Genomic DNA, 13,816 nt, shown 5'->3' on the forward strand with positions numbered 1-13,816 from the left:
TTCTGACAATTTGCAGCCTACTTCCATAATCACAAAACAAATAGTTAGGAACACAGTTCAGCACCAACGCAGATCTAAGCTACAGGGTTCAGGTTATTACACAGAGTCTCAGTTAATAACAAAACACAGATTTACTGGGGCCCTCCAGTGGGCCCTTAATAAAGGAAGACCCTTTTCCTTATTCTTTCATGTTTTTAATGTTAACAGCAAATTTCTTTCCATTTTATAAGTACAGTGTACATGGTACCACTGTTGTCTCAAAGTGACTTTCTGCTCTTTATACCTAAGCACATGGATTTATATATTTGCTCATTTTTAAATTTCAGTTAGAGTCAGTAATATGCTTTTTAGTTTTTACAGGACAATAAAATTGCTTGCCAGAGGTTTTTGACTTAAAATTCTACACAGCAGATTGATGTAGGCCTCTTGATCCTTCTTACTACATTTTTGCCAAGTTAGAATATAAAATATCTGTTCTACTAATTGCACCCAGGGATTTGCGTCCAATATCCAGATAGACTCCTAAAGCTGACTCTGTTTTCCCTTTGATCTTGCATATTCTGTTGCTTGAAAGAATACAGACAGGTGATGGAAAATGCTGGAGCTATTGAAACTACAACTGCTCAAAGACCAATTAACTCCAAAAACCCCCAAATGAACAAGAAGCCAAAATGGAACTAAACCCGCAACAGCTGGTGGTCATCAAGGCAGTTTTCCCAGAGGGCAGAAGACTGTTACTAATAGGATGGAAATACAAAATTTACTGAGACCAACTGTAACTGCTGATAACATATATTGAGGAGTGCCTCATTTCTCACATTTTCTGCAGAGCAAGAGTGAAGCAGGACAGCAATCTTACCTTTTATTGGGGGGGGGGAGGAAGAGGGAACTGAAGCATAGTCCCACTGAACAATTAGTACCAGGAGCTGATTTTACACCACAATGCTATTTTCATCACATTTAAAAATAACATTCAGGTCATTCTACTCATAGAACTATGTTATTCCTCAGAATTTAATCAATGTAATATAGTTCATTAGGAACTGCCCACTGAGATTCTCTTACATTTTACATTATTTCAGTCACTGCAGAACCAGTCACTGCAGAACCTGGATGCTAGAACCCCCAACAGAAGATTAAATAAAGTTGGACGTTCTCCCTTTACAACCGCAGAGGTTTTGAGATGTTTCAATCACATTACATAAACTTACATTCCTCTACTAACACAAAACATACACTACTTGCCACAGGAGACAAATACTTCTTATGCTGTTTCCAGCCAATGATTTTAACTTCAAATCCAGAGTAAACATAGCCTCTTCAGAGCTGGGAACATGTTTGTGTGCAAGAATGGCCTGCTGCAGTACAGTGATAACAATACCTATTAAAATCCACCGCACATACCGAAGAGGCACATATGCAACGGCCATTACATTCTTTGACATGGTACTGAAAGAATGGTCAGTTTCAAAAGTTTGGAGAAGCTGAAAAGTCAGGACTTGTTTACACTATCACCAAATAATACATACTGAGAGGCAGAAAAGCTATTTTCATTCAGTGATGATTCATTTGCAGCTCATTCATAAAAGTGAGGGACTCCCAAGAACCAAGAACAACTGTTCAAAAGCACAAGCATAAGTTATCATGCATCTATTTATTATTTATGATCTGATTTATAATACAGATGAAGCAACAGTGCTAAATAGAACGATTTATCATTCTGCCTGGGGATTTGTTTTGAATGTGGTTCTTTCAGTGCCTTGGTGATGGTCTTCCAGAAGATGGCTGAGGCTGCCTGAATTTTGAGAGAACCACAACAGAATCAACAAAGGTATAAATGTTATATTCATGATGCTGAAGGTTCTTGTAGGTAGAATTATCAAATTCTTCTGGAGCAGGCTCAGCAGCTGCTGTGGTCTCTGTGAAAACAAACAGTAACCGGTGACTATAAGGATGCTACACCAGAGGGCAATATTCTTAATTACTGAGTGAGCCTTCATATACTGGCAGATCCCTCATCCAGTCAACATTAATAAAAAAAAAAAAAAAAGAAAAAAAAGTCAGCAACTATAACAGAAGGATAAGTTTACTAAGTTCTGCTGGTACCTTGTCTGGTCCTAAAGCAGCATATTAGTATGCAGTAGGGGAATGGGAATCAGTACAAGTCATCTAATACAGCATGGGTTTTAAAATCCAAACTACCACCTAACACTGGGGGTGGATAGGGCAGAACATTTCATTTAAATTTTGAAGACATATGTCTGCATTTCCCAGCTTTTTCATAGTTGCCTTGGTTTTCATTCCAGCCAGAACAGTAGGTGACATTCTTAGTAAGCCAGGAGAGGCAAAGCAGCAGTACAAATGATATATCTTCATGTCAGACCATGAGATACAGCTATTAGAACTACTCTACAGATTGAATTTTTTCCATGGGGAGAAGTGATGGAATTATTGAGGTCTCCACAGTTCAATTTCAAATGTGGTTATACTGAACAGTAATATATCAAGAGCCTTTGATGTAAATTTCCTTTCTTCTAAATGTAATCTTCTAAACTTTGTATCAGCTCTTCTTCCTAAAAGAATAACCTAATGAAGTTATTCAGAACTCCTTACTTCACATTAAATCCAACATTAATTCTTACACTTTTAGAATATTATGCAAATTTAGGCAGTACCATTTACATAAAAGGTTCCTGTTATGGACTGATTTTACAATCAATGAAATTGCAAGAAATAAAACTTTACTCCCAATATTAATTTATTTTCACATACCCAGAGTTTTAACAACAGGAAAGACATAAGCATAATCTAGTTAAAAGCTTTGTCATATAAATCTGTATGTAGTGGTTTAGGTTAGACTGTATATTAAGCTTCTTTTTGTAATACAACTGTCTACAATAAAAATACAAGAACTCAAGCAACTGAACACCAGAATTTCCCTTTAATTGTGACATAATTATTGCAGTGTAGCAGTACCAGTTTAAGAACATGTATCTGTAACATTTAGCAAGACTTGCTTATAAAATGCAATGTATTAAGCCATGGTTTCAGCAAAAGAACACACACAACCTATGAAAGGAAATATTCCTGTGCCTACTGCTTACTTCCTACTGAGACAGCTCATAGGAGACAACACTACAGATATAAAAGCCAGATGATGTGGTCTTTGCTGCAAATAGCCCCAAGAACAGGCAAGCGTAGGCAAGTGTACATTCAACCTGCAAGAGACAGTTGTTCCAAATTAAGAGACAGATGCTCAGGAAGAAAAGCAGATGGAGTCTCATTTTTCCTGCCCAAATACACTGTGCTTGGCTTCTCGAAGGAAAAAATTTTCCCTGAGTTCATCCTCCCCATACTTCAGACTTCATCTATGCTTTCTGTCTTAAAGAGCAAGCATTTCACAGGATGTTCTCCCGAAATGAATCAGAGGTATATTTCTGAGTTACCATGCTACTATTTTGCTACTTACTTAGCAGTTAAAGTCAGTTTTTGCTGACTGGTTAGCATGCCTGCTCTACAAAGTGGATGACATCACCTTAACATCCAGGTTTGTAATGAGAAAAATTGCTTTTACATCTTCAGTGTGCCTGCTGCAGAGTTTGCAGATGAACAAAAGAACAGAGGAACAGGACAGAAGCAGATTACAGAAGGTATCATTAACTGTGAACATTAAATATGGAAAAGCAGTAGCTGTTCTCAAAGGTGGCCTCAAAAGGAAGAGAGAACAAGATACTCCCGGAGATACCAGTGACACTGTTGAACATCGTGTAGCTAGGTTTGACTCTTTGCTACCCTCTGGCACCCAAAGACATTACACCAGCAGTAAAGGGGTGTGAACTTGCCTGTACTAACCCCCACCTCTCCTACAGCCACTGCAACATGGTTCTCTAGCACGTACCAAACAGAAACTTTCCTGCTGTCACAGCCTTACCTACCTCCACAGAGCAAGAGGAGCTCAACAGCAAGGGCTGCTTTCAGCAAAGGCAGGTCCTACCCAAAAGGGTTTTGCTGGTGTGGTTATGATGACGATGGGTCTGAGGCACAGTGGTACTACTGCCCCATCACTACAGATCTACAGGAAAAGTTTGTCACCTGGGCTTAACCTTATTCTGGATTTACAGCATCAGAGTAGAGGAGGCTGTCTCATAGATTTTTGATGTATCATAATCTTCACCTTGAATCATTAGCACATATTAAGACCAAGTCCTCCATATCATACCTGAAATTAACTGAACTCATTTTTTGGGTCTTCATATCAGCTTCAATGTGGGGAAAAAAAAATAAAAATGCTTGAGCATCTAGAACTCCACTGTGGATGAATGGGGAGAAAAGCATCATCTGTAGATAAATACAAATGTGTTTCCCCCACTCCTTTTCTTTTTTTTTAAAGAAAGCTTCTGCTGCTGACTGCAATGAGGAACAAGTAAGTAAAATGTCACTTGCAAACACTGCTGTATTTTACCATTTGAGTTGCAGTCAGGGAAGAAGGCAAGCTTAGCTTCCAACTCTTAAAACAGATCAAATTATGAGCCAACTAACCCCTTAAAACAGAAGGCAGGTCTTTTACTCATTACTGTATCCTGAAAACCGATGTACAAAAGCAATTAGTTGTCACTTAACCTGGTTAGACTCGTCACAGAATGGTTGAGGTTGGAAGACACTTCTGGAGGTCATCTGGTCCAACCCCAAATACTCAAGCCAGGTCAGCTAAAGCAGGCTGCCCAGGACCATGTCCAGACAGCTTCTGAATGTCTGCAAGGATGGAGACTCCACCACCTCTCTGTACCACCTGTGCCAGTGCTCCATCACTCTCACAGTAAAAAAAAAAGTGTTTCTTGATGTTCAGGCAAAACCCTGTGTTTCAGGTTGTACCCACTGCCTCTTGTCCCACCAGTGGGTACCACTGAAAAGAGTCTCACCTCTGTCTTCTTTGCATCCTCCCTTCAGGTATTTAACATACATTGATGATGCCCCCCCCCCCAAGTCTTCTCTGGGCTGAACAGTCCCAGCTCTCTCAGCCTTTCCTCACAGGAGAGATACTCCAGTCCCTTCATCATCTTAGTGGCCCTTAGCTGGACTCTCTCCAGTAGCTCGGCATCCTGCTTGTACTGCAGAGCCCAGAAGCGAATACAGCACTCCAGGTGCATCTCACCAGGGAAGGATCACCTCCCTCGGCCTGCTTGCAACACTCTTCCTAATGCAGCCCAGGTTACCATTGGTGGTCTTTGCTGCACAAAGGACACATTGCTGGCTCATGTTCAACTTGCTGTCCACCTGGACATCCCAGGCCTTTTCTGCAAGGATATCATTCGAAGGATGATATCCAAGCAGTTTTACAATTATGCTGCTTTTACTTCCAAGTAGGCAAATTCTTTAATTCAAAACAGCAACCAGGAAGGGGATCTTAAAATGGTATGCTGCCTAAGTTGAAAGGCAAGAATGGTAAGCCACCACAGTTCAGGACAGAGGGGCATTTGCTACTGCAATACACAGAATGAGATCAGTAGGTAAGTTAACAGGACTGGTAGTCAATAAGGCTAAGTTAGACAGGGAAGTATAACTAGGGAAATGATTATATGATGCATGATGCTCATTCCTAAAACATATCACTGTCTCCTCCCCAACTCACTAAAAAAACTGGGTTATAAGGTCAACTCTGTGCTACTTCAACATGACTCGCTTACAACCTACCAATCTCAGAATCAACACCTGTTACTGGCATTACTCTATGATTTCTTGAAGTCTACTGAAATCTGAAACACTGCAAGATATAAAAAAAAAACAAAACACCCCCCCCCCCCCCCCCAAAACCACAAAGGTAAGAGAAAGACAGCAGGATTTAAGCAAAAATCATATGGCATCAAATTTGGCTCAGGACAAAGGCAGCTACCGAATCCTCCCCAAAAAAGAGGAAAACAAGTTTTGTCATACAAACCCCATCATTTTGCTCACAGTGGAAACAATCTTAGTTTCATTTTATAAGTAACTGGTTTATGAAACTAAACACAGTGAAATGAAGACCGCTTCCTTTCTCAGCATAACTGGAAACCGAGTATTACTGAGCGCTTATAACAATTAGCAATGAACAAGAATTTATCTTCCAGAAAGTCATTGCTACATAGTTAGCTTCAGTATAAAGATCAGAGAATCATTAACAGAGAAGACTTAGAAACCCTTTAAAAAAAGTTAAACCCTAGCCCAGATGAATCAATACATTTCAAACAATTTAAAGTTGTACCCTCAATTGTGCTTCTTTCTCCATCCTGGACTCCTGTGTCCTGAATGGTCTCCTCCTTTGCTGTAGTGCCCATCACTGACACTGTGCTTTCAGAAGTCTCCTCTTCTAGTTTAGGAGCAGCTACTACTTCTGCTTCTGACTCCTGTGCCTTCTTCACCTTTTTTTGTTCTCCTCTGGATACCAGTTTTTGCTTTTTGTCTTCCTGAGTCACTGATGAAGCTTTCAGCTGAATAGCTGCTACTTGTGTTCCAATGGACTTTTCCTCCAAATAATCAGATTTATGAGTGACATCAGTCAGGTCTTGGCTGTTAACCATGTGTGGGTCTAAGACCAGCTTCTGCCGATCTGCTTCTTTTGGAGTCGATTTTACTTTGGGGTCTCTTGCTTTGGATTTTGATGTTTCATGGCTAACCGATGTTTTAGAAAATGCGACCTGCTTGACAGAAGACACATCAGTTTCTGTTTTGCATGGCTTCTTCTTAGCTACATATTTTTTGTGGGATTTCCTGGACAAGTTCTCTCTTGCTAGCATTGATGCCTTTACTGCTATGTTCTCAGAAAACACGGAATCTCGTCTAGGAAACTCAACTTTGGTTTTAACAGCAACTTCTGAGTCATCATCATTTTCTTGCTCAGAATCTGAGCTAGAATCTGAATCTGAGCTGGATGAAGATGAAATTTCTTCCTCAACTAACTCTTTCCTCAAGACTCCTTCTGTTGCAGGTGTAGTGAGGTTTTCCTCCTCAAGGGAAGAAACAACTACTCGCTGAGGAAATGCAACCACAGTTTTTCTTGACATGAACATCCTCACATCTTCAGCAGAAGGTTTTGAAGCTTTCTCAAGGTTAGTACTAGATATGCTCTCACCTTTGTTTGCAGATACTAGGAGAGAGCTGGAAGACAACATTTTAGGAAATTCAACTGGTGCCTTGATGGCTAGCAGCTTGGTGCTTCCCTGTGGTGCCACTACATCTAGGAAACGGCATAAAGAGGATTATCATCATTATATCTGACACCACTGTTAATTAGTGATCCTAGTCATACAATTTTAACTTTCTGAGATAATCTAGTACAAAAAGCAAATTGAAAGAAGTTATTATACTAAATACAGGCATTATGAAGCAGAAAGTTTTAAGACATTTTAAGAAACTAGAGTTCTAGTTAGCACTTAACAGTTTTTGCTGCTGCGATGCTGAAACTCATGAGATAATGCCTTTTGCTCCTTGCTCTGCCAGACTCTTTGCAAGAGCTGTTTTTCTCTGTGCTTCAATTCTGCATCACTGAAAATGGTTTACAGACACCTTCCTATTTAAGATAGCTTGTTAACCGAGCTCTTCAAATATGCGGCTTCAGAGATAATATTTGTCTATGAAAAAGCCAGCGAAGCAGAAGACATAGTAAACAGTCATAGCAAAAGCCAGCCTCTTGCAACAGTTATCTTTAAAGCACTAGGAAGGGATGACTCCCAAGAGACAAAGTAGCGGAATAAGAGATACCTGAGGCCATACATGAAAGTGTTACTTGTTCACCCATCCATGTGACCTACCAACTGAATTGTGTCTAACACAGTTTGACATTATTTCCCCAAGACCTTATCTCCTCCAGTCTTCACTGTTTCCACTTCCTATTTTTGGTTTGAGATCTCTATGTAAAAAAGGTCTTAGAAGATCTCCTAATGCTTCATGTTAGCCTGCCTTTATTTCTTCTCCCTCATGGATACTTTCATTAAGCTAAATTCTCCAGACAAGGAGCCAACAGTTGAAGAGAAAGTAGCAACTTTCAGGCCCCTTCAGAGTACCAAATACCCCTTGGATGCTTGTGCCAATGCTATCCTCAAGAGGCTGATCAACAGCAAATACTGTTGTGGCTACAGAAAACAGGAGGACAGAGAGGACTGGGAGCACATTAGGAAGACACACCACCACTGAAGTTTGCTATAACAAAGCCAACTCCATTATGAGTTGCACCACTTCCAACCAGCAGTGTAATTCAACAGATCTGCACAGTTTGGAAACCCAAATCTACTTTACAAGACCATAAACTAGATGTAGTTTTCCCCCTTACTAGTATTTTACAGTAATACCTTGTATGATCCAAGGAGTTACGGTAATTAGTGCTGAATAGAAGCAAGTCTTAAGCAATATCCAAATGAAAATACAGAAGAGAGAGACACATGAAATTTAAAGTATTTAAGAAAGAAATACAGAGTTCTTAACATAGGTACAAATGAAAAAAAAAATATCAGTTTACTGTACAGGTAATACTTTGAATAATTTCAAACACATACTTCTCTCTGCCAAATGGAAGGTGCAGGGCAGGGAGGGAAGTAGGAGGATGAGCAGCCACCTTTGAAAGAAGCCTGACTCCCTCCACAGACTGACACAGTCAAACAGCAGCCTGTATAAACTAATCCGTGAGGAAATATCACTCAGGATTGAAGAGTTCTTCAAAGAAGCATACAAGAAGGTCAAACTAACACAAGAATGCCCAAAGGGATGACAGACAAGTGAAAGCTGAGCAAAAGCTGAAGAAGTATTGATGTTAAGATATCCTAAGAAACCAAGAAGGCAGGTAACATTCAACTTGACCATTAACAGTAGGTGTTACCAGAAAAAATCTTTAAACAGTAATATTTGGATATGTGAAAAAGATACATTTCAACTTTTAATCATAAAGTCTAATACAACTGGTACAGACACTTTAATTAGGGTACTTGAAACTCTGTACCACCTGATCTGTATTTGAATCGCTTTGCCAAAAGAACAACACATTCAAATCAGTAACAAGAATATTATTCCTAGATGCATTCTTACTGATGCTTGTAACATCAGTATCATTATCGGAATGTGTTTAAAACATGTTCACGCTCAGAAAGGTGGCATGCGGAAATTACAGCTCTATTCCCCATCATTGACTTCATAAGTAAACACGACCATTTTATTAAAGCAAAGCAAACTTGCACACCCTGTTGCAGGCAGAATCTGAATAAGACAAATGCATCCTATACACCTTAACTAACCTTAACCATTTGCAGGGGAAGCAGCTGGCTGAAAGAGGTGGCCTAAGAGGTCTCCTGACACCTTGTGCAATCAGAGCTGCTGGACAATGAATCTAGAAACTGATGCTAAAGTACATCTCAAACACACTTAAAATAATGAAAAATAAAAATTATAAAAAGCAATTTGTTATTCAATCAAACTTATAGCAATCTATGCAGCAACGGCTTCCTTAATGGAACAACCAAGCTTTTATTTGCTTTGGAGTTTAAGAAGCTAACATTAGAAGCCAGAAGTCTGCATTCAACTACTATTTCAGTGGTCTTTTCAGCAGCTGTCAGCAAGTCTGATCACTGCTATGTATGGTTCCACGGAGCTTTGCTTTTTAAGCACCTGCATCTCTAATTTGGGATGGAAATCCTACTCAATGAATCAGTGAGCCTCTATTTGCAAACAGCATTTTGCACAAGATATCCCTCTTTGAAATTCGTATTCATGTTTTGACTTTAGTCAGGGACAGAAGGGGTTCAAATACTTCTGAATATCAAATGCACTGCAGCATCCAAACCCAGGTCCATGTATTGACTTGCTTGCAAACCTATAGGGCAAGAAGCATTATAACTAAATTTAACAGAACAGGGCCATGGTAGTTTGCTGCAGCTTCTCAACACTGTTGCCTGGAGCAGATACTCAGATCTTGCAAGTCTTTCTCTCTTTCTGTAGAATGGGATGCTTTTTGACCCTCATAATCCAAACATTTCAAAAGACAAGGGGGAGTATCTGAAGTTCAAAACCAGATTTTGCACCTCATTAAAAAAAGTAACTTGCTACACTCATTTCCACCAAATTTCAGGCAATTTGCAAAGCTTCTTTTTATTAAGACAAATGTAATGATAGATCTCCTTAAGTCTGATCAAGCATCACAGCAGCTAGCATATTAAATTGAAGGTAAACAGGAAATAAGTGTCAAACTCACAGCATGGCCTATGAATATAAATATATCCCAAGCAGACCCAGTCCTGCCAGACCTTTACTTTCAGTTTTCTTAGTACATAGTACATTTCAACAGAAATCCTTGTTTACATGGTGATGACCTTTCACTTTCTGGGCTTACATAGCAGCTGTTCTGAGACACGGCTGTGAGCATTTCTAAGCTCTTCTTGCCTATGTTCTCACCAACAAGGAGGGGCTGGTGGGGAATGTGATGCTCAAGGGCAGCCTTGGCTGCAATGACCATGAAACAGTGGAGTTCAAGATCCTTAGGGCAGCAAGGAGGCCACACAGCAAGCTCACTACCCTGGACTTCAGGAGAGCAGACTTTGCCCTCTTCAGGGATCTGCTTGGTAGAGTACCATGGGATAAAGTGCTGCAGGGAAGAGGGGCCCAAAAAAGCTGGTTAATATTCAAGGGTCACCTCCTCCAAGCTCAGGAGCAATGCATCCCAACAAAGAGGAAGTCAGGCAAAACCACCAGGAAGCCTGTATGGATGAACAAGGAGCTCCTGGTCAAACTCAAACACAAAAAGGAAGCCTACAGAGGGTGGAAGCAAGGACAGGTAGCCAGGGATCAGGTTAGAAAGCTAAAGCCCTGACAGAATTAAATCAGGCCAGGGACATCAAGGGCAACAAGAAAAGCTTCTGTAAGTACACTGGTGATAAAAGGAAGACTAGGGAAAATGCAGGCCCTCTCTAGAAGGAAACTGGAGACCTGGTTACCTGGGACATAGAGAACACTGACGTACTCAACTTTTTTACCTCAGTCTTCACTGGCAAGTGCTCCAGGCACAGCACCCAAGACGCAGAAAGCAAAGGGACTGGGAGAATGAAGAACCACGTACCGTAGGAGAAGATCCGGTTCGAGACCATCTAAGGAACCTGAAGGTGCACAAGTCCATGGGACCTGATAAGATGCATCCAGGGGTCCCAAGGGAACTGGCGAATGAAGTGGGTAAGCTACTATCCATCATATTTGAGAAGTTGTGGCAGTATGGGGAAGTTCCTACTGACTGGATAAGGGGAAACATAACCCCCATTTTTAAAAAGGGGAAAAAAGGAAGACCTGGGGAACTACAGACCAGTCAGTCTCACCTCTGTGCCCAGCAAGATCATGGAGCAGATCCTCCTGGAAACTATGCTAAGGCACATGCAAAATAAGGACGTGATTGGTGACAGTCAACATGGCTTCACTAAGGGCAAATCGTGCCTTGACAAATCTGGTGGCCTTCTACAACAGGGTTACAGCCTTGGTGGATAAGGGAAGAGCAAAGGATGTCATCTACCTGGACTTGTGCAAAGCATGTGACACTGTCCCGCATGACATCCTTGTCTCTAAATTGGAGAGACATAGATTTGATGGATGGACCACTCAGTGTGTAAGGAATTGTCTGAATGGTTGCCCTCAAAAGAGCTGCGGTCAATAACTCAATGTCTGAGTGGAGACCAGCAACTAGTGGTGTTCCTCGGGGGTCAGTATTGGGACCAGCGCTCTTTAACATCTTTGTCAGTGACATGCACAGTGGGATTGAGTGCACCCTCAGCAAGTTTGTGGATGACACCAAGCTGTGTGGTGTGGTCAACATGCTGGAGGGAAGGGATGCCATCCAGAGGGACCTTGACAGGCTTGAGAGGTGGGCCCATGCAAACTTCATGAAGTTCAACAAGGCCAAGTGCAAGGTCCCGCCCATGGGTTGGGGCAATCCCAAGCACAAATACAGGCTGGGTGATAAGTGGACTGAGAGCAGCCCTGACAAGAAGGACTTGGGGTGTTGGCTGACGAGAAGCTCAATGTGACCCGGCAATGTGTGCCTGCAGCCCAGAAAGCCAACTGTATCCTGGGCTGCAGCTAAAGAAGTGTGACCAGCAGGTGAAGGGAATCGATCCTCCCCCTTTACTCCACTCTCGTGAGACCCCCCCTGGACTACTGTGTTCAGTTCTGGGGCCCCCAACATAAGAAGTACATGGACCTGTTGGAGCGAGTCCAGAGGAAGGCCACAAAGATGATTAGGGGGCTGAAGCACGTCTCCTATGAAAACAGGCTGAGAGAGTTGAGCTTGTTCAGCCTGAAGAAGAGAAGGCTCCTGGGAGACCTTATAGCAGCCTTCCCAGTACCTAACAGAGGGCCTACAAGAAAGCCAGAGAGAGATTTTTTTATGAGGGCATACAGTAATAGGACAAGGGGTAGTGGCTTTAAACTGAAAGAGGATAGATTTAGGTTAGATGTAAGGAAGAAGTTCTTCACTGTGAGAGTGGTGAGGCACAGGCAGAGGTGGCCCAGAGAAGCTGTGGATGCACCATCCCTGGCAGTGTTCAAGGCCAGGTTGGATGGGGCTTTGAGCAACCTGGTCTAGTGGAAGGTGTCCCTGCCCATGGCCGGGGGGTTGGAACTAGATGATCTCTAACGTCCCTTCCAACCCAAAGCATTCTATGATAACCAGAGGGACTTGAACTTCAGACAGGCACTCCCCGGTCCAACAGGCAGATAAACTTTTATGGTCTGGGCACCACTGCAGGGTGCAGAAGGCTCCCAAGGCCGGCAGGCTGCAGGGGAAGGTAGTTCGCTACCCTGCTGGTTTAGCAGCAGAAAACAGGCTCCGCTACGAGCAGCTGTGCGCCCGTTTGCTTTTATTTACAACACCCCACCACCGCTCAGCACGAAACAAGCATCTTACTCGGCGGCGGCGTCCGGGAGCCCACCGGCTTGGTGCAGAGCGCCGCGGAAGGGGCCGCTCCTCGCAGCCCCCGAGCCTTCAGCCGCAACACCTGCAAGGCACCATAGAAAAGAAATGAACGAAACGGGACAAAAACCCTCTCTGGGGTACAGGGAGACGCGGGGGGGGGGGGGAACTGCCCCTCAACCCAAGGCGCATGCGCGCAAACACCGCCAGTCCCGCCCCACGCATGCGCACCTCCCCTCCCCCGGGCCCGGTGCGCGGGCACCGGCCGCCTCGCCTGCGAGGCGGCCGGTGCCCGCGCACCGGGCCCGGGGGAGGGGAGGTGACCGGCTGGGTACGTGCCACCGAAAGAAGCCGAGCAACCCCACAGGGGTAGAGGCGGCCCGAGAAAACTCTTCCCTACCCTTCTACCCCCCTCGCCCCGCTCCGCCCGGAGCCCACCCTACCCCTTTACCTCACGAGTCGCCGCTCGGCCGCAACCCAGCAGCGAGGGAGCGGCCATCTTGACGTGGGCGGGGTCTAAGCCGTGAGGCGATGGCGGACGCCGTTAGCGGGGGGGGGGGGGGGGGGGGGGGGGGAGTGTCGTCAGCGGGGTTGGAAATTAAATAGGCAGGTTCGTGTCTCCGGAGCGGCCTGACGGGGGCTTGCGTTACCGCTTCAAACGCTTAACGCGGAAAAAAACCCCAAAGTATTTTCACACAGAGTCGCCGCTTTTACGGTCATTCTCTGCAGTGCTCTCTGGCGCAGCCCCGTCAAACCCCGCTCCCCCGACGCGGCGCCCGGCGGGAGCGACCACCGCAACCCCGAGGCGTACGGCACAGCCGTGGCCCCCCTCCCCGCCTCGGTTCCCCCTCAGCCCGCTTTCCCTCCGGCCTCGGGGAAAGCCGCCGCCGTGACGCGCCGCGGAGCGGA

General features: G+C 43.7%; 1 protein-coding gene across 1 annotated transcript; it reads right to left on the bottom strand.

Annotated features, from left to right (window-relative positions):
• Positions 1–1,635: 1,635 nt before the first annotated feature.
• NDUFV3 (NADH:ubiquinone oxidoreductase subunit V3) lies at positions 1,636–13,680 on the bottom strand. Its single transcript, XM_075033640.1, has 4 exons — positions 13,359–13,680; positions 12,902–12,992; positions 6,239–7,210; positions 1,636–1,919 (listed from the first exon to the last, which is right to left on the bottom strand). The coding sequence occupies exons 1-4, from the start codon at positions 13,404–13,406 to the stop codon at positions 1,753–1,755; spliced, it is 1,278 nt and encodes a 425-aa protein (XP_074889741.1). The 5' UTR covers positions 13,407–13,680; the 3' UTR covers positions 1,636–1,752.
• Between the last annotated feature and the right edge of the window lie 136 nt (positions 13,681–13,816).

Source organism: Buteo buteo, chromosome 8 (assembly GCF_964188355.1).
Source record: "Buteo buteo chromosome 8, bButBut1.hap1.1, whole genome shotgun sequence".
Classification (NCBI taxonomy): Eukaryota; Metazoa; Chordata; class Aves; order Accipitriformes; family Accipitridae; genus Buteo; species Buteo buteo.